The 22,272-nt window shown below is 39.1% G+C and overlaps 1 protein-coding gene and 3 pseudogenes across 1 annotated transcript; all 4 read left to right on the forward strand.

Moving 5' to 3' along the window:
• Positions 1-529: 529 nt before the first annotated feature.
• On the forward strand, positions 530-1,527 carry LOC143544042 (17.3 kDa class I heat shock protein-like; annotated as a pseudogene).
• A 1,725-nt stretch (positions 1,528-3,252) lies between these two features.
• On the forward strand, positions 3,253-5,056 carry LOC143544073 (UDP-glycosyltransferase 76H1-like). Its single transcript, XM_077036234.1, has 2 exons — positions 3,253-3,706; positions 4,190-5,056. The coding sequence occupies exons 1-2, from the start codon at positions 3,253-3,255 to the stop codon at positions 5,044-5,046; spliced, it is 1,311 nt and encodes a 436-aa protein (XP_076892349.1). The 3' UTR covers positions 5,047-5,056.
• A 2,215-nt stretch (positions 5,057-7,271) lies between these two features.
• LOC143544072 (AAA-ATPase ASD, mitochondrial pseudogene) lies at positions 7,272-8,881 on the forward strand (annotated as a pseudogene).
• Positions 8,882-16,816: 7,935 nt separating this feature from the next.
• Positions 16,817-22,196, forward strand: LOC143544075 (UDP-glycosyltransferase 76H1-like; annotated as a pseudogene).
• Positions 22,197-22,272: the final 76 nt, after the last annotated feature.

Genomic DNA, 22,272 nt, shown 5'->3' on the forward strand with positions numbered 1-22,272 from the left:
TGGAGTAGTGGCATCGAGCTCTGTCTCTTTTATAAACCACAACCATGCCAATAACTAACAAGTTTTTTTATATGAAACCAAATTTGATGTTTAGAATTATACATGCAAGTTTTAATCATTAGGAACCATACTTAAAATTTGACTCACCATTAGTGGAATTCTCTCTTTTGAGAAGTTTTCTATTTCTATTTTTGTGCAATGTTGTCGTTGTTTTAGGTGATAAATTTATGGACACCTATAAATTGAAAGTATGTTATGCCAATGTTCCACGGGGTGATATTGCTTGTAAGTAGTGAACCACCTAAACAAACCCAGTCCAGCTTACATTTTAATCATGTTTCATCAATGGGCCCATAGAAGAATCAAGACGCTTCTTCAAGATTCCAGCGACCATACATTTTATTCTTAAAAAGATTCACCATGAAAGTTCGTGAAGATACTACCCGAATCTATATAAACCGTTCCAACTCCCTACACCCCATATCAAATCAAACTCACAAAAACAACAATCGAATCAACTAAATTCAATTCCATATTAAACAAAATGTCGATCATCCCAAGCTTGTTCGGAGGCCGACGAAGCAGCGTCTTCGACCCATTTTCCCTCGACATTTGGGACCCGCTCAGCGACTTCCCCATTGCGAAACCGCCTGCATGAAGCCGGAATCGCTAGTAATCGCCGGTCAACCATACGGCGGTGAATCCGTTCCCGGGCCTTGTACATACCGCCCGTCACACTATGGGAGCTGGCCATGCCCGAAGTCGTTACCTTAACCGCAAGGAGGGGGATGCCGAAGGCAGGGCTAGTGACTGGAGTGAAGTCGTAACAAGGTAGCCATACTGGAAGGTGCGGCTGGATCACCTCCTTTTCAGGGAGAGCTAATGCTTGTTGGGTATTTTGGTTTGACAACTGCTTCACACCCAAAAAGAAGGGAGCTACGTCTGAGTTAAATTTGGAGATGGAAGTCATCTTTCGTTTCTCGACAGTAAAGTAAGACCAAGCTCATGAGCTTATTATCTCAGGTCGGAACAAGTTGATAGGATCCCTTTTTTCGTATTAGCCTCATAAATGTAAGAATATTACTATATCCTATATTCAAAGGAAAGAAATGAATCTGGATATAATGAGGAGACGTTTAAATCGGGAAACCTCTGCATTGGTGAACGCCCGTGTGGATTGGAAGGAAACACCCGAAGCTCACGTGTTCAAGGCGGATCTTCCAGGGATCAAGAAAGAGGAAGTGAAGGTGGAGGTCGAAGACGGAAACATTTTACAAATAACCGGGGAGAAGAAGGTGGAGAAGGAGGATAAGAATGATAAATGGCATCGGGTTGAACGAAGCAGCAGGAAGTTCACAAGGATGTTCAGGTTGCCAGAGAATGCTAAAGTGGATCAGGTGAAGGCGGCCATGGAAAACGGGGTGCTTACGATTACGGTGCCTAAAGAAGAAGTCAAGAAGCCCGATGTCAAGTCTATTGAAATCTCTGGTTAAGAAAAGTTTTATGAAGTGTTTGTGTTGATTCATAATGTGATTGATGAAATCATGAAATATGTCTATTATAAGTGTTGTAATCTCTATGTAACTGTGATGAATTAATAAAGAGCGCTTTTTAAATCCGATTCAGCAGATGCAAAATTATAAATATAGATCAATGGAACGTCTTCTGATATTTTACCAGGTCATTAAGTTTTGGTGTTTGGATATCTGTTAAAGGTTAGATTTATAGATTTTCCGTCGGCTCGATTTGATATACTTAAGTTTTGTTAAATGTGCAATTGTATTTTTGAATACTATTTTCCCTGTTCTCCTCATGAATCGAACCTCTGTTTATTGTCATCTGTAACACATTGAAAGCAAAATCATACCATTATCTAATCTACAAGTTAATTATCTAATCTACAAGTTAGTAGCACAAAATAAAGTTTAGGCATATATGTAGGGCACAAAAATATGGTATTGATAATCTTGAATGATTTTGAACAAAATAAATATTTGTTTTGAGAAAAATTGGCACGCGGCTGTGATTGTATCTAGTATTTATTCGTTTGGGACTTTATGAGAAATTTTCAAAATAGCCATGTTTTTCAGGAATATTGATTAAATGATCTTGACTTTTTATCTTATCGATGAACCACAATTTGACACGTGTGTTTTGGAACAATAAATTTGTACCACTTCTGATGAAAACATAAAAACCGCTGAAAAAACATTAAAAGGCCCATAACTTTATTTAGAATGCGTTTTTGGACTTTGGACAGGGGCCAAGCCGATGTAGGCCGTTTGCCACAATGTGCTCCTCGTCTCAAGCTTCGATTTGACTGGTAATAGGCCTGAAACGGAGCTTCGTGGGCCAAGTTATGCCCGTTTTCGTGGGTCACTTTTTGTAGCGCGATCTTGAGCCTCCAGAAACATAATAGCCCGGTCTTCAACACTTGAGCCCACATCAGCTTCTCTGCAGCAGCACAAATAAAACGTCCCTTTGGAATAGCAATCTAATCTGCTACTTCGCAGACGAGCAGTAGGTGCTTATCTTCTTGGTCAGCCAGCGTGTCAATAAGGAACCCTCTTGACCCCTTATAAATCCGCTGACGCTTAGGCTATGGGGTATACTCTAATCCATCTTAATTCCACATAAGATCCACATCATTATTTTTTTTCTCTTTCACTCTATGTCATCCAAAGGAAATGGTTAACCCATTTAACACATAATTAATATAACAAATCAATTAGTAATTAATACATATTGTACCTTTTAACCCGTTAAAAGCATAACCCATGGGCATTTTTAACACACTTAACACAATTGGGGAGTGGTTTAATCCATCTTTAAAGTGCCATGTCACTTTAACCTTTGTAGGGGTTAGAATATACCACATGGCCTTATCTAGTTAAATTTTTAGAGATAACTTGAGTATTTCATCAATCATGTGAAACTCTATACTAAACATTGGCAATACCATCTTTGTAATTATGAATGTAACATTAACATGTTAAACCCTTTAAGATGTTAATTATTTGAAGTTAATTTGTAATATATTATTGGAAAATGGAAAATCTATTAAAAAGACGAAAATTTATCATGTTTTAGAAAAAAATGCATAAAGAAATGTCATGGAGACCAAAAACAAAAGCAAATGTCAATAAAATGGCGCCAACTACAGAATATTCAACTACCCCAAGATTATAAACAGTTGCCACGTTAATTATTCTAACAAGAACAAAAACATCTTAAGCAACATATAAAACAGAGATGGCGGAGGAGAACGGCAGAATGGTGATGGTAGCAAGCCCGTTTCAAGGCCACATGACGCCCATGCTCCAACTCGGCACCTACCTTCATTCCAAAGGGTTCTCAATAACCATTGCTCACCCGGAGTTCAATTCACCGGACTCTTCCAATCATCCTGATTTCATATTCCTCCCTTTGCCCGACAACTTATCGGGCCCAGGCAGCTTTACCAGCTTTTTCGGGTTCTTGCAAGCTCTGAACAATAACTGCAAACCGCATCTAAGGGAACATCTTGTTCAGATCATGAAAGAGGAATCAGTGGTTATAATATATGATATCCTCATGGTGTTTGGAGGATCATTGGCCGTTGATCTTGGTCTACCGTCCATCATCATGAACAGCAGCAGCGCGGCTTTCTTTCCGGCGTATAAAATCATCCCTCAGCTCCACAAAGAAGGCCGATTTCCTGTGCATGGTAATTTCTATCTTCTTTTAAATATTCTTGCTATGTGATCATGAGGTAAATGTTAAAATACAAAGGGTCACAAAAATAAAAAGGGTGAGAAGAATTTGTGGCCTTTAGGTGGTTGAGATCAAAAACCTCTAAAAAAAATCATAACTCAAAATATAAATCAAAAACTAAAAAGTAAAAATTCTTATACGATATTAAATAAAAGTTATTATTTTTAATATAAATAATTGGTTAATAATGCTTTCATGATAAGCTTGGTATATTAAGCTCGTGCTAGAGCTCGTTTATTAAATAAACTTCAATGTAGTTTCGAGCTCAAGCCGAGGCACGTTTAAATTCAAATCGGTTTGCTGAAAGTTCAAAGAGTATAGCTTAACCTCACAATTTGAATATATGAGACCAGTATAAAATGTTGATATGTGTTTCATTATGTATGCATTCATCCTACTCAACCTCTTAGCAGTTCATTTGTATTTGTACTTGAAGATTCTTTACTGGATGAAATAGTACCGGAGCTCAAACCCATCAGATACAAAGATCTACCCTTTATTGACCTCCCGACACAAGACGCGATTGAATCGGCCAAAATGATCACCCCCGACACACCCCCTTCCGCCTTCATTTGGAACACCCTTGAATTTCTTGAACCATCGACACTGACCCAAGTCCGCCAACAATACCAAGTTCCCATTTTTACCATCGGCCCGTTGCACAAAACATCCCCAACCCGTTTCACTAGTTTTCTAGAAAAAGACACTAGTTGCATCACATGGCTAGATAAACAAAAACCCAAATCAGTTATTTATGTGAGCTTAGGAAGCATGGCTAACTTGGATAAAAACGTTGCAACTGAAACGGCATGGGGTCTGGTTAATAGTAACCAGTCGTTCCTATGGGTGGTTCGACCAGGTTCGGTTCATGGGTACGAATGGTTTGAGTTTTTGGAAGAGGGTTTGGTTGACGAGATTAAGGTGAGAGGGTTGATAGTGAAATGGGCACCTCAGAAGGAGGTTTTGGCGCATAATGCGGTTGGAGGATTTTGGAGCCATTGTGGTTGGAACTCGACTTTGGAGAGCGTTTCTGAAGGGGTTCCAATGTTGTGTCAACCATTTAGTGTAGACCAGTTGATGAATGCTAGGTACTTGAGTCATGTTTGGAAGATTGGTATTGAAATTGTTGTCGAGAAAACAGAAATTAAAGATGCAATAAAAAGACTTTTGGTGGATAAAGAAATGAAGCAGAGAGCTATAGAGGTTCAAGAAAATGTTAAACTTGCATTAAACCATGGTGGTTCTTCACACAATGCATTGAAGGATTTGGAAGAGTATATTTTGTCATTATAAATTTGTAATTGTAATTCTGAATCAAATTTAGAAAATAACAAGCATTTTATTCATCATCAAAGTTACATAAAGTTACAACACATATGCTAGACATTCCATGGAACCCATTGTAGACATAACATATTTCTATTAAGAGATTTCAATAGACTTGACATCGGGCTTCTTCGCCACTTCTTTAGGCACTGTAATCGTAAGCACCCCGTTTTCCAGTTCAGTTATCATCGAGATCCTGATTATTTCGTTGATATTAAGTTTAAAGGATGATGTGATTAGTTTTTTGTTAGCTTGTACACAGAATCTTTAATTAATTATGCGATGAAATCGGTACAGTACCCGTATTGAAAATAAGTAAATTTGGGTGTACCGTACCCGTACCGAATTTTATGGAACGGATATGGGTACTTTTGATACGGTGCTCTCTTTGGTACCACCTTGATCTTAAAAAAAAGTCTATAACCCCAAAACCGTAAGACCACAACCAAAATAATAATAACACAACCAAAGCGATTTAAACTAGGGTTTGATTGGAACTGATGGTATATAATCGACTGATATAGTGATGAGATTTTTCTATCGATCGATGTGAAGATTGAAAGATATAAGGAAATTAGGTTTCAAAAAGTTCGTTTGGTATCTTGAACTGCCTGATGATAAGCTCGGTTTAAATCATGAGTGTTGGAAACCCAATAAAAGACCTACACATTCTAAACGGGTACCGAGTACCCGTAATACCCGTACCTATACTTGTATTCGAAAGTACCCGTAATTAAAATATGTGGATCTGGGCACTTGTACCTGAACACAATAGATGGGTAAGAGTACATGTACGGGTACATGTATTTGGAAAAAAAAATTCATCCCTAATTCTACTTGATCAGTAAGGTAATGTACTTTATTTCTTGTTATTTCGTATTTGGAAACGGTTGTGTAAATCGAAATGATCATTGAAACGGGTTAGGGTCGAAGCGGGTCACTTAAAAAAAAGGGTTGTTTTGGTTCGGGTCGGAACGGGTTAGGGTCAACAGGTTCGGGTTAGAACGGGTCAAGGTTATAACGGGTTTCGGGTCAGTTTTTTTTACCAACGAATCAGCGCGTTTTCAACACGTTACAGCTCGTTTTAACAACAAAAGCTCGTTTAAGTGATTTTTCAGTTCGTTTCAGCACCTAACAGCTCGTTTAAGCGATTTTTCAGTTCGTTTCAGCACCTAACAGCTCGTTTAAGCGATTTTCAGTTCGTTTCAGCACCTAACAGCTCATTTAATCGATTTTTCTGTTCGTTTCAGCACCTAACAGCTCGTTTAAGCGATATTTGGTTCGTTTCAGCACCTAACAGCTCGTTTAAGCGATTTTTCAGTTCGTTTCAGCAACTAACAGCTCGTTTAAGCGATTTTTCATTTCGTTTCAGCACTTAACAACTCGTTTAAGCGTTTTTTCAGTTCGTTTCAGCACCTAACAGCTCGTTTAAGCGATTTTTCAGTTCGTTTCAGCACCTAACAGCTCGTTTAAGCGATTTTTCATTTCGTTTCAGCACTTAACAACTCGTTTAAGCGTTTTTTCAGTTCGTTTCAGCACCTAACAGCTCGTTTAAGCGATTTTTCAGTTCGTTTCAGCACCTAACAGCTCGTTTAAGCGATTTTTCATTTCGTTTCAGCACTTAACAACTCGTTTAAGCGTTTTTTCAGTTCGTTTCAGCACCTAACAGCTTGCTTCAGCGATTTTTCAGTTCGTTTCAGCACCTAACAGCTTGCTTCAGCGATTTTTCAGTTCATTTAAGCACTTAACAACTTGTTTCAGCACGTTTTTGTTTTGTTTTCGTCGACTTCATTTTCGGTTCATTTGTCGGGTTTTTTTTTCTTTTTTTCGAACGAGGACAACGGACGAAACGTTTTAGTTTTTTTACTTTTTTGTTTTTGTTTTATACTTTGAGTTATGATTTTTTTATTAATTTTTTTGAGGGTTTTTATTAAGATCAAAGAATTAAAAAAACAATAAAAAAATCATAACCCAAAACATAAATAAAAACGAAAAAAATAAAAAAAATTCAAAAAAATTTAAAGACTCAAATAAGGCGGCTGGGCGCTGGCCACCTCTTTTGGCATTTTGTTTGTCAAGAGATTAAAAAAATAATAATAATAAAAAAGGACTTTCTGGATGCTAAATGCCACTCCTATAAATACAGATTATACTTAACACTCCAAAGCTCATCTACCTCTTACTACATACACCATTCTAATAAAAACAAGATGACGATGATGGGCGAGATGACTTTGATGGCCGTGGTTATGGGCACTTTGGCGATATTCAGGCAAATAATTCCTAACGAGCTTCGAAGGGAACTCAGAAAATTCGTCGACAGAGCGATTAGTTATGTGTACCCTTATGTGGAAATCACTTTTCATGAATACCAAGTAGACACTTGGTTCGAACAAAGTGAAGTCCATCGAACGGTACCTCGGTAGCAACTCTTCCAAAAGAGCTAAAAAGCTCAAAGCAAACGTAGTCAAGGACTGCGAATCAATTGTCCTAAGCATGGATGAGAACGAAGAAGTGACAGACGAGTTCAACGGCATCAAAATCTGGTGGATTTCGTGCAAAAGGGTCCCCAAACAACAAGCTTTATTTTCATATCGTGGTGATGAAGAGAATCGGTTCTACAAGCTTATTTGTAGACGAGAACACCGTGATATGAATTATGATCACCAATGTTTACTTGAAACATGTGCTTGACGAGGGGAAGGCTATTGCGGTAAGAACAAGGCAACGAAAGCTCTTTACCAACAACAAGGTTGAAAAGTCGTACCGTTTCAAGAAGACGATGTGGAGCCACATCATATTCGAGCACCCTTCTACCTTTGATACTCTTGCAATGGATCCCAAAAAGAAGAAGGAGATTTTGAATGATTTAATGATGTTCAGCAAGTCAAAAGACTATTACAAGAAGCTGGGGAAGTCATGGAAGCGAGGATATCTTCTTTATGGTCCGCCAGGAACCGGGAAGTCTAGTATGATTGCGGCCATGGCTAACCTTCTCGACTATGATATCTATGATCTTGAATTAGCATCCGTGAAAGATAACACCGATTTGAGGAAGCTACTGATTGATACATCGAGTAAGTCGATAATTGTGATTGAGGATATCGATTGTTCACTTAACCTCACCGGACAAAGAAAGGAGGAGAAGAAAAAGAGTGAAGAAGATGAGAAGGATCCAATTGACAAAAATGCTAAAGAAGAAGAGGATAACAAGAAAAAGGGAAGTGAAGTGACTTTATCTGGGCTTTTGAACTTCATTGACGGGTTATGGTCAGCTTGTGGTAGTGAGAGGTTGATCATATTCACCACAAATTATGTTGAAAAGCTTGATCCGGCTCTTATTAGGCGAGGACGGATGGATAAGCATATTGAGATGTCGTATTGCTGTTATGAAACGTTTAAGGTTCTTGCAAAGAACTATTTGGATCTTGACTCGCATGAGTTGTTTGAAACCACTCGTCAAATGTTGAGGGAGACGAAGATGACTCCGGCGGATGTTGCTGAAAACTTGATGCCAAAGTCAGATGAAGAGAGTGCTGAGATTTGCTTGAAAAAGTTGATCAAATCTTTGGAGGACGCAAAAGAAGAAGTAAGACTCAAAGCTCTTGAAGATGCCAGGATGAAAGCTGAAGAGGAAGCAAATAAAAAGAGTGAAGAAAATGGTGAAGTAAAGAAGACTAGTAAAAGTGTAGATAAGATACAAGCTACTGACGCAAAAGAAAATGGTGTGTTGAGTGTATAAGTACTACAAATTTTACCAAAAACCATGCTAGCTACCTGTAAAATTGAAATGTGTTTAGGGTTTAAGATGTGTTTTTTTTTATTGGTTGTCAAATTGTAATATTAAAAGATTCATCAGTGATGTGAATGTTTGTACGATGTTTATTTGTAAGATAAATAATTAAAATATGTATATTTTGTGTGATATATATAATACTAGTTTTTATCCCTGTATTACGGGGTTGTTTTATATTTTTTGTTCTAATATTTATTTATTTTTTGAACTTTTTTTTCTTTTATGAAAGTTAATAATATACTTATGGTTTGATGATAAATTGTTTCACAAATAAATGAGAGGTTATAACACATTTTAAAAGCTACTCCGTATATGGTTTTTATGAGACTCAAGACCCGTTTATTTTTTTACTATAAAATTGGATTTTTTAATTATAAATAATATTTATGAAAGTTAATAATATACTTATGGTTTGATGAGACCCAAGACTCGTTTGTTTTTTTACTATAAAATTGGTTTTTTAATTTAAATGATATATATATATATATATTTTTTAAAATAAATAAGATATTAACTTTTTGTATATCCTATTTTATAGGATTTTTATATCAATAATTTGGTGAGAATAATTTTTAATTTAATGAGATGTTATAACCCGTCTAAGGAATATCTGGGTTTGGTAAGACCCATACCTATGAATTCGGGTCAAATGCATGAGAAGCCTCCATTTAAAAATCAAGCAAATCTGGTGACTCCAAAAAAAGGGGAGCGACCACATCGCGACACGTAGGATTTATATGTTTTCGTTTATATATATTATAGATATAGATTGTAATATTGTTAGTGTAATCAAAGGATAAATGGAATGATTAATTTTTAAATGAACTATTAAATGGAGTAAATGAAATGATCATGTGGCCTTAGAGACTTGTTGAGTGGGCTTTCCGGTTGTATGAACGGTTGGTTTGATTATCATATCATTATTAAACCTATAATTTAGTTGTGAACATTGGAATACGATTGTTTTATCACGTTAATTCGACAAACAATTTATCATACACCACCCGATCATACATGGTAGTATGGTACACCTTTTGTTGGTTTAGTATATAAAAATTGTGCCCTAGATTACTGGTGATATTAAACTATGATAGGTCAACCGAGCCGAACCGAGCGAGCCTCTGCTCGAACTCGGCTTGAATTGAAACCGAGCAGCTTGGTTCGGTTCGAATATAAGAAAACGAGCAGAAAAATCTTGCTCGAACTCGCTTGGTTTACAACCGAGCGGTTCGGTTTTGCTCGATTTCGCTCAGTTTAAATAATCAAATTAAAATGCTACCATAATAATACCATTTCCATTCAACCAACATCCATTACAAGTTCAACATATATAAATGTAAAATTGTTTCGCTCAAATAAACAGGCTATCAGCGCCTTCATCAACAAAATCCCAAGAAAAAAACATGTTTAAATTCAAGCGGGCTATCGGCGTTTTCATCAACGTCTTTAAAGTGTAGATGCACAATACTTTGATTCTTCCGCTTTCGCTTTGAACCTACATCTTCGGACGCTTCATTGTCCATATCCTCATCTGACTCTAACTCGAGGCGAATGCTCTCTCCATCACTTAAATCAACATGATTGACTCTTTACAAAAAGCCATTCTACAAAAATAACACATAAAGTTAGGTTCAAAGTAAAACTATATGGCACTGTGTAAAAACAAAATGAAATGAAATTGAAACAAAATGAGTTAGGTTCAAAGTCAACTGTTCAAGATCATGCTTCCTCAATATGGGTTTTAAGCCCACTGTGTAAAAACAAATGAAATTGAAAAACTTGGCAATATAAGTGTAGGGGTATGGTACTAAACCCGGTTTTACGACCCTAAATTTATTATGTTTGGCTTATTTTATTATATGGACTAATACAATGTTATTGGGCTAAGGGGGTTTTGTGAAGGTAACCCTAACTGGGCTAGGCCCATTAGGGTACCATGATGGTGGCCATGAGGCTCTCTATATAAGGAGGTCTCCACCTCTTTGTTAGGGGGTCATGCTCAATAAGAGCCACCACCCTATTTTTGTGACTGTAAACAAGAGATCCTCAGGATTTCTTAGCAGTCACCTCCACACCCCCGAAAAGCCATTGCAGGTCTCAAGCAATCGAAGAAGAAGATCAAGTCGTGGTTCGTTCATCTCAAAAATCCGTGGAAACATCGTCATGGATCAGGTCAGATTCATTTCATGCTTCGACATTGGCGCCATCCGTGGGACGCCAATGAACCACACTTCGCTTCTCATCTCGGCCCTCCGATCTGTTCATCAATATCTCGGGTCTACGGTTTCTTCTTTCAGATATGTTCTATGGAAATCCAAAAATCCTTAGATCTAAAAAATACTTCCGGATCTGGAAATACATAGGAAGAAATACCACCGAACTTTTGGGGAAAGCCCTTAGATCTGTGTTTTTTCTAAGTGAAATATACCAAATCTAGTTACGATTTTTTCAGATCTGGGTTCGTTTGAACAACAGTCACACTTCATATTCATGGATCTATAAATCCTATCAGATCTTTGGTTTTACATAAAACCTACCTGATGTGGATACTCAAAATCTCTAGATCATGCGCGCCACAGCGGGCCGCATGCGCGCTCCCGGCGATTACTCTACGCCACAGCGGGTCGCATGCGCGCTCCCGGCGATGACTCTACGCCACAGTGGGTCGCGTGCGCGCTCCCGGCGATTACTTCACGCCACAGCGGGTCGCGTGCGCGATCCCGGCGATTACTCCACGCATCGCGCATGCTCACGCATACCACGTATGCTCACGCATCACATATGCTCACGCATTACGCATACTCTCGCGTATCACATTTGCTCACGCATTACGCATGCTCACGCATACCACACATGCTCACGCATCTCATGTGCTCACGCATCACATATGTTATTGGGCTTCACGTATGCTCATGCATATCAGATGCTCACGCATCAATGCACGCTCACGCACCACATCTGCGCGTGAGAATAAAGGAGACCTTGCGCAGGCCGCGCGTAAGCGACACAACAAATGAAGAACAGTCTAATCCAGATCAGGATAAGAACAACCATGATTGTACTCATATGGCTACGCGCCATACTTAAAGGTTGGGAATCCTCATAATATCCCATATGGCTACGCGCCATACTTAAAGGTTGGGAATCCTCATAATATCCCATATGGCTACACGCCATACTTAAAGGTTGGGAATCCTCATAATATCCCATATGGCTACGCGCCATACTTAAAGGTTGGGAATCCTCATAATATCCCATATGGCTACGCGCCATACTTAAAGGTTGGGAATCCTCATAATATCCCATATGGCTACGCGCCATACTTAAAGGTTGGGAATCCTCATAATATCCCATATGGCTACACGCCATACTTAAAGGTTGGGAATCCTCATAACATCCCACATGGCTACGCGCCTTACTTAAAGGTTGGGAATCCTCATAACATCCCACATGGCTACGCGCCATACTTAAAGGTTGGGGATCCTCATAACATCCCACGTGGCTACGCGCCATACTTAAAGGTTGGGGATCCTCATAATATCCCACGTGGCTACGCACCATACTTAAAGGTTGGGAATCCTCATAAACCCATAGGCTACGCGCCATACTTAAAGGTTGGGAATCCTCATAATATCCCACATGGCTACGCGCCATACTTAAAGGTTGGGAATCCTCATAATATCCCACATGGCTACATGCCAAACTTAAAGGTTGGGAATCCTCATAAACCCATAGGCCACGCGCCAAGCTTAAAGGTTTGACTACGAGCCGCACAAGCACCTATGACATCATTATTATTATCTGGCCATTTGTGCCTTCATTATTATTTTGAAGACAAGCCGGGATAGTCATCCTGCGCAGGAGAGGCCCTTGTGGGCCAGTCATTATCATCATATTATAGCTCGTAAGTCGCCTCGCGCGCAAGCTTCATTATTTTTACAGCTCGTAAGTCGCCTCGCGCGCAGGCTTTTATATTCTATAGCTCGTAAGTCGCCTCGCGCACAGGCTTTATTATTCTCATAGATCCGTAAATCGCCTCGCGCGCAGGCTTTTATTATTCTCGCAGCTCGTAAGTCGCCTCGCGCGCAAGCTTCGTTATTTTTACAGCTCGTAAGTCGCCCCGCGCGCAGGCTTTATTATTCTCATAGCTCGTAAGTCGCCTCGCGCGCAGGCTTTATTATTCTCACAGACCCGTAAGTCGCCTCGCGCGCAGGCTTTATTATTCTATAGCTCGTAAGTCGCCCCGCGCGCACGCTTTATTATTCTATAGCTCGTAAGTCGCCTCGCGCGCAAGCTTCATTATTTTTACAGCTCGTAAGTCGCCTCGCGCGCAGGCTTTTATATTCTATAGCTCGTAAGTCGCCTCGCGCACAGGCTTTATTATTCTCATAGATCCGTAAGTCGCCTCGCGCGCAGGCTTTTATTATTCTCGCAGCTCGTAAGTCGCCTCGCGCGCAAGCTTCGTTATTTTTACAGCTCGTAAGTCGCCCCGCGCGCAGGCTTTATTATTCTCATAGCTCGTAAGTCGCCTCGCGCGCAGGCTTTATTATTCTCGCAGACCCGTAAGTCGCCTCGCACGCAGGCTTTATTATTCTCGCAGACCCGTAAGTCGCCTCGCACGCAGGCTTTATTATTCTCACAGACCCGTAAGTCGCCTCGCGCGCAGGCTTTATTATTCTATAGCTCGTAAGTCGTCTCGCGCGCAAGCTTTATTATTCTATAGCTCGTAAGTCGCCTCGCGCGCAAGCTTCATTATTTTTACAGCTCGTAAGTCGCCTCGCGCGCAGGCTTTTATATTCTATAGCTCGTAAGTCGCCTCGCGCACAAGGCTTTATTATTCTCATAGATCCGTAAGTCGCCTCGCGCGCAGGCTTTTATTATTCTCGCAGCTCGTAAGTCGCCTCGCACGCAAGCTTCGTTATTTTTACAGCTCGTAAGTCGCCCCGCGCGCAGGCTTTATTATTCTCATAGCTCGTAAGTCGCCTCGCGCTCAGGCTTTATTATTCTCGCAGACCGTAAGTCGCCTCGCGCGCAGGCTTTATTATTCTCGCAGACCCGTAAGTCGCCTCGCGCGCAGGCTTTATTATTCTCACAGACCCGTAAGTCGCCTCGCGCGCAGGCTTTATTATTCTATAGCTCGTAAGTCGCCTCGCGCGCAAGCTTTATTATTCTATAGCTCGTAAGTCGCCTCGCGCGCAAGCTTCATTATTTTTACAGCTCGTCACCATCATGAGGAAAACCTCCCAAAACTCAAAGACAATAAAGATAAGGCCGAAGAAAAGGGAAAGAACCGCCTCATGTCCTAACACACCTCATAAAGTCCAGCGCTCCACCTAAACGCTTGCGCGCCTAGGAGCAACACTGGACTTGGGGGGCTTGTAGGGGTATGGTACTAAACCCGGTTTTACGACCCTAAATTTATTATGTTTGGCTTATTTTATTATATGGACTAATACAATGTTATTGGGCTGAGGGGGTTTTGTGGAGGTAACCCTAACTGGGCTAGGCCCATTAGGGTACCATGATGGTGGCCATGAGGCTCTCTATATAAGGAGGTCTCCACCTCCTTGTTAGGGGGTCATGCTCAATAAGAGCCACCACCCTATTTTTGTGTCTGTAAACAAGAGATCCTCAGGATTTCTTAGCAGTCACCTCCACACCCCCCGAAAAGCCATTGCAGGTCTCAAGCAATCGAATAAGAAGATCAAGTCGTGGTTCGTTCATCTCAAAAATCCGTGGAAACATCGTCATGGATCAGGTCAGATTCATTTCATGCTTCGACAATAAGCAAACCCGAAAAGACAGTATATTATATGAATTATAGTTCCATATATCATATGAAATTTTAGGGGTTTTTCAAACAAAATTAAACCTACATTGAACTTAATAAAGGCATAATTCTTATCAGTTAACATATATTATTGCTAAAATCGAAACCAAATCCCGAAAAAATGAAGGATACCAGAAAAATGAAGGAGACGAGATGTACAGGAGGCTCAGAGGCCATGAGGAGTGGCGCGAGACGTGAGCAGTGGCAGTGGCGCGGTGGTCGATGGCCGGAGCGGCTGTGCGTGAGATTGACGGGAGTACTAGAGTAGTGAGAGTTTTGAACTTTTGGTAATTGGTTGTGAACTTGTAAAAGAGATAAGGTTTGGATTGTGTGAAGGGGATAAGATCTAATATCTTTTATATTTTCTAATTTAATTTAATTTTTTTTGTAGTGTATAATGGACTTTTTGAATACAAATAGAAAGGTATTTATAAAACTAATTATATAAATTTTCATATATATATATATATATAAACTAAAAATATTCGAGCCGAACCGAACCGAGCTAACCCTTGCTCGTTGCTTGGCTCGTTTACAAACCGAACTGAGCAGAGCGGCTCGTTTACAATCGAGCGAAAAAACGAGCGAGCAATTTTCGAGCAATTTTCGAGCGAGCGCCGAGCGAGTTCGAGCGACGAGCAGTTTGGACGGCCTAGTCTATGTGGTGATATGATGAATCCTTTTAACAATAAAATGCATGGTCGTTGGAAATTTGGAATCTTGAAGAAGCGTCGTCTTCATTCTTATATGGGCTAGGCCTTTTGGCCCATTTTCTGACCATTAGTTAAGTATTTTTAAATGGTAACTAAAACACATTTAAAGACAAAAGGATCTAACTTTAGTATTCTCTAACCTATTAGCAAAAAAGAACTTTGAATGATTTGAACAAAAATGGTTTTATTTTTATGAGAAAATTTGGCACACGCCTATTATGGTATTTAAAATTTTGTTGCGTAGCAATCGTATCGAGAGTTAAGAGAAAATTATCAAAATAGCAAAGTTTATCAGGAACATGAACTAAATAACATTGACTTTTTAGAATTATCGATGAATCACAGTTTGGCACGTGTGTTTTGAAGCTATAAATCCATGGGCCGCACAAATAAAAGCCGTTTTTTGCTCGCTTACTCACCTCTCTATAGTAATTGAATCCCTTGGTATTGTAAATGGATACTTTTGTACAGTATATGCATTGACTAATGAAATTTTATTTTGCAATAGCAACTTTAATCTACCACTTCATAGAGTAGTAGGTGACATGGTTATACAAATAAAAAGCCCACCAAACGAGACACCACGGCTAAAAGAAAGTTTGGTCGGCCACAATGTCGAGAAGGAACCCTCTCGGCCCCTTATAAATCTGTCGATGCTTATCTTCTTGAGTGAACTTGAGCATATCATCAATCGTGTGAATGTATACATATTAATCTATACAACATTTTAATATCTTGTTGAGTAAATTGAGACTTGCATTATAATATATAGATAAAAAAAAATGTCAATTAAAGTGTCACCACACCAAGTCACCAACTATTCAATATTCAACTTCTCTTGAGTATATCATCAATCATGTGAAAATCTATATATTAATCTACACGTCAACATTTTAATATCTTCTTGAGAAACATGAGGCTTGTATTAGAGCATTCATATCCCGTTCTTCTCTATCTCTATAATTACACTACAAAACACTACATCTCTCTTTCCTGTTTAATTAAATAATACTTTTATCATTACAGTTTTCTCTCTCATCTACTGACAACCAATCTAACAAATATTAAAAAATAAATAGGGGCAAACAATTTTCCCCAAATGTTTCCCCAAATTTACAAAAAAACACTACATTTCTTTCTCCACCCTATAATTTACACTCACAATCATTCAAAACCTTGCCCTATAATTTACCAATTCCCCTCACGTAATTATGGGAGATGGGATGGGAATGCTCTTAAATAGATAAAAAATCAAAACAAATTTCAAAGAAAGCAGTACCACACCAAGTCAGCAAGCATCCAATACTCAACATTCAACTTCCACAAGATAATAAATAGTTGCAAGAGTAACATATGAAGTTGCCATTTTCAAATAAGAACACAGACATTATATATCTTACGACGTTTGATACAACCAACGATGTCCGAGAGACGTTGGCGAATAGTGATGGTAGCAAGCCCGTTTCAAGGCCACATGACGCCCATGCTCCAACTCGGCACCTACCTTCATTCCAAAGGGTTCTCAATAACCATTGCTCACCCGGAGTTCAATTCACCGGACTCTTCCAATCATCCTGATTTCATATTCCTCCCTTTGCCCGACAACTCATCGGGCCCAGGCAGCTTTACTAGCTTCCAAGGGTTCCTGCAAGCTCTGAACAATAACTGCAAACCGCATCTAAGGGAACATCTTGTTCAGATCATGAAAGAGGAATCAGTGGTTATAATATATGATATCCTCATGGTGTTTGGAGGATCGGTGGCCGTTGATCTCGGCCTACCGTCCATCATCATGAATAGCAGCAATGCGGCTTTCTCTCTGACATACAAGATTATCCTTCAGCTCCACCGAGAAGGCCGATTTCCCGTGCATGGTAATTTCCAATGTTAATATATTATACATATATATATATATATTGTTTAGTTATTTGATAATATTTATAAATCCAAAAATAGTTTTACTTATACTTGATGTAGATGTCGTGCTCTAATCAAAAACAAGTATTTATAAAACTTAAATACCTATAACTAGTATGGGTAAGTAAGGTCGTCTCCACAAGGAATCAGTGGAAAGTGCAAATAAAGTTCATAATTTATAAAATATTAAACTAAGTGAACAAACGATGTCAAGCGGTTTAAAAGATTTGTTAAGCAAACACAATGTTACTTTGATTTGTAAACAGTTATGAGAAAATAACCAATCTTCAGGTTTCGGGTTGTGAAGCAAGTTGGACAAGTAATTAAACCTATTTGGAAATCTCTTTATCTGAATTAATAAGCAAAAGACTAAATATTTGGTTCTGCTGATTGTCAAAACTTAATCTGTACAATTGGCATAGCTGAATAATAATCTAATTGATTACTAGTTTTAAGGTTTGATAAATGTAAGTGATTTAATGGTAAATGATAAACGGGCCAATGACTCAAAGAACTTAATCCTAAAAGTTGATGATCACAAATCAATAAATTGATAAAAACACAAAACATTCAATTACGAAAAACTGTTGAATGCATAAACAAATGTAAAGATTCAACTAACCGAATGATTAACCAAATCCAAATCCAATATTAAGGTTCAAAATACCAAAAGGTCTTGCTTACAAACACAACCCTACGCCCGGAGATGGTCACAAAGGCTTTAGCCTAGCATATGCATCTTGAAGATCTTGATTTGTAAGGCCCCGTTACCGGTAGCCCTACTTTCGTGTTGGATTTACTCATAAACGCAGTTCTAAATATCAGAGTTAATTAAAACATTCGCGGAATATAAAAGCTTTCATAAAACATTTCATAACAAAACACGTCTTGTCTTAAAACATCATTTTGTCTTTCAAAATAAACGAAACATTAAACTTAAACGTCTTGAGTCTTCCGATGCCAGCCTCTTATTCAGTGCCACGTGTCTCCTCAAGCGAGCTGCCTCATCCTACTCACCTGCGTGCATACTAAAAGTCAGCTACGCTGAATGAGTTCTAGTTAATCATACACTATACAATACACATAAACTTATATTCTTTCATTCATACTTTCATACTTTCATACTTTCTTTTGTATTAACCTACTTTCATATCTTACGTTATAAAGAGCATTACGCCCTACATTCCTCGAGTATTATTAGGGCTCGGTACCCTCCTTCCTCGAGTATTATTGGGGCTCGGTACCCTCCTTCCTCGAGTATTATTAGGGCTCGGTACCCTCCTTCCTCGAGTATTATTAGGGCTCGGTACCCTCTTTCCTCGAATATTAGTAGGGTTCGGTTCTCTAGTTCTCGAATATTAGTAGGGTTCGATTCCCTCTTCGTTACCATACAACCATACATCATACCTCGAGTATTATTAGGGCTCGGTACCCTCTTACCTCGAATATTAGTAGGGTTCGGTTCCCTAGTTCTCGAATATTAGTAGGGTTCGATTCCCTCTTCGTTACCTTACAACCATACATCATACCTCGAGTATTATTAGGGCTCGGTACTCTCTTACCTCGAATATTAGTAGGGTTCGGTTCCCTAGTTCTCGAATATTAGTAGGGTTCGATTCCCTCTTCGTTACCATACAACCATACATCATACCTCGAGTATTATTAGGGCCCGGTACCCTCTTCGTAACCATACAACCATCCTTTCCTTTTTTATTAACTTTATCACATTCATACACATAAGCATACATATCATACTTACCTTATACTTAGCGTTACAACCTGACAGTACGTGCAATATCCGAAGATCGTTCACGTACCGTCAAGCCATCATTCATACATATCACATTATTCACATAAGGCATACACTTATCTCTTAGGATAAGCGTATTAACAAACATATCGAGTATGCACACAGCCCCGAAAACATAACACATAAATGGGGCTAGAAACTCACCTGAATCCTATTACGCTCTCCGTTAATAGTTATTCCCTTCTTGAGCTGTGCACGGCTAACTGTATAATATTTACACGTATCAATTAACTACTACTACTCATGTTGTATTTCTATCTTTATATGACCCACAACGAACGGGGGTCCGGGGGCAGCGCCCCTGGCAGCGGGGTCTAGGGGCGGCAGCCCCTAGCAGGGTCCAAGGGGCAGAGCCCCTGGCTGGGGTCGATATTAACAAACATATCGAGTATGCACACAACCCCTAGGCGAACTTGGCCTTAGGCGAAGTTATCAGTTAGGCGAACTTGGCCGTAGGCGAAGTTATCACTTAGGCGAATTTGGCCTTAGGCGAAGTTATCAATTAGGAGAACTTCGCCTTAGGCGAAGTTACCAGTTAGGCGAACTTGGCCGTAGTCGAAGTTAAGCTTTGAAGGCGAAGTTAAGCTTTGAAGGCGAAGTTATCAGTTTGCAGGCGAAGTTGCCCAGTTCAGCTACGGGTTTGGTTTTTATCAAGCATTTTGGCGATTTTAATACCCTTGTTATGGTTCGACATCACCCACTAACGTTCCCTAACCATTTTCGGTCGTATATATATCCCGTATATACTATAAAGCTTGGATCTTTAAGCTTAAGGACATTCAAAAGGCTAAACGTTCAACAAAACGTAAACTTTAAAGGTCAAGAACATACCTTTTATACGTTCTGTGTGGTCACGGTTTGCTTGGTTATCTCGTATATTGAAGATCTAATAATGGTCGGCTTGATTCTTGGTCTCGGATGTCTCTCTCTCTCTCGGCCGAATATTGTGTAGTGTATGTGTGTGTTTTTGAGTGTGTAGAGATTATGATGGAAATGAAATGAGGGTTTAGGGTTTTAGGTTGGTTTAGGGGATATTTATATCCCTTAAAGCCCATGGACCTAAGGCCCATTTTCATTTAACCCATCTTAATTAATCTAAGTCCATGATCCGTTCTTTACTCGACATTAATTAATTAATAACGCGAAATCACTAAACGTAACTTTCTTTATTTAACATTATAAATTTTAGGATGTTACATGATTCTTGGTTGAGATGATGAGAACATGGATGATTGTGTTGATTGGTAGGTGTTAGGATGGTGTTTGATGGCCTCCAAGAAGTCCCAAGACTGATTATGATTAGATGATATCGATATTAGGGTTTTTGGGCCTTAAATATGGAAGAAAATCACCAAAATCACTTTTTTTGTCAGACCAGACCATAAGCTACGGTCTGGCCACCGTAGCTTACGGTCAGACAACTCTGCTTTACGGTCTTGCCAGCCCAAAACTGTTTTCTTCATAAAATCTTCGTTTCAACTCCGTTTTCCTCCCCGTTTACGGCCACGTCTTCATATTTCAATTCTCTATCATCTCATAGATCATTACCTTCATTTCCAATCCATCATGAATACTCCAAATTAGCTTCTTTAAGCTCCGTTAAGCTCCACACACACTTGTAAACATAAAACCTATCAAAGTATTTGTGTTCGATACATATAAACAAGTAAAACACACAATATAGAACCCTTAATGCACATACTTTTACCCACATATCAATAATTATATTTTATAAGATATTAAATATAACTTGTTATATATATTCATATAAAGGTTTGTATTAGAGCTCGTTTGTTAAACGAGTTTCCGGTAGTCTCGTACTCTAGCTTAAACTCGAATAGACTTGCTTAAGGTTTTTTGTTACCAGTCTAAGTTTTTAGCTCAATCTATCTAGTATAGAGACACAATTTTATATACAGTGACGAAGTATACTTAGGGCCAGGGGTGGCCCAGGCCCCCTGTTTTTTATGCAGTTGTATAAATTTATTCGTTTATCAACCAAAAATGTTTATACGTGGTGTACATTTAGCCGCTTTCGGACGAAAATTTGAAATCGCCCCCTCAATTATATATCTATATATAAATATATTTTGAGTTTGGCGCCCGGTGTCTTGATTAGTCCAAGCTTTGCCACTGTATATATTTATATATAAACCTCATCTGAATGCATTAGACCAGCTACAACAGTGTAACAATCCATTTGTTTTTGTTCTTGAAGATTCTTTAATGCAGGAAATAGTTCCAGAGCTCAATTCCTTCAGATACAAAGATCTACCTTTGATTGGCTTGCCAATACAAGACGCGATCGAATCGGCCAAGGGGATCACCCCCGATACACCCCCTTCTGCCTTCATTTGGAACGCCACTGAATTTCTTGAACCATCAGCACTGACCCAAATCCGCCAAGAATACAAAGTTCCAATTTTTTCCATCGGTCCGTTGCACAAAACGGTCACAATGGGTTCCACTAGCTTTCTTGAAGAGGATGCAAGTTGCATCACATGGCTAGATAAACAAGAACCCAAATCAGTTATTTATGTGAGCTTAGGAAGCGTAGCTAACGTGGATGAAAAGGTTGCAACTGAAATGGCATGGGATCCTATGGGTGGTTTGACCAGGTTCGGTTCATGGGTACGAATGGTTCGATTTTTTGAAGAAGGTTTAGTGACTAAGATGAAGGTGAGAGGCTTGATAGTAAAATGGGCACCCCAGAAGGAGGTTTTAGCGCATAACGCGGTTGGAGGATTTTGGAGCCATTGTGGTTGGAATTCCATTTTGGAAAGTGTTTATGAAGGGGTTCCATTGTTGTGCCAACCATTTATAGTGGACCAGTTTTTAAATGCTAGGTATTTGCGTTATGTGTGGAAGATTGGTATAGATATTGTGGTGGAGAAAACAGAAATTGAAGGTGCAATTAGAAGACTTTTGGTGGATAAAGAAATGAGGGAGAGAGCTATAGAGATTCAAGAAAATGTTAAACTTGCAATTAGCCATGATGGTTCTTCACGTAGATCTTTGAATGATTTGGTTGAATTCATTTTATCATTATAAATAATTGTAAATTTGAAACCAGTTATTACAATAAATAAACAAGCATTTTATTCATCATTATCAAAGTTTTACACAA

This window comes from Bidens hawaiensis, unplaced genomic scaffold (assembly GCF_021521415.1).
Source record: "Bidens hawaiensis isolate Kalapana, Puna unplaced genomic scaffold, B.hawaiensis_p1.1 tig00013426_1, whole genome shotgun sequence".
Lineage (NCBI taxonomy): Eukaryota > Viridiplantae > Streptophyta > Magnoliopsida > Asterales > Asteraceae > Bidens > Bidens hawaiensis.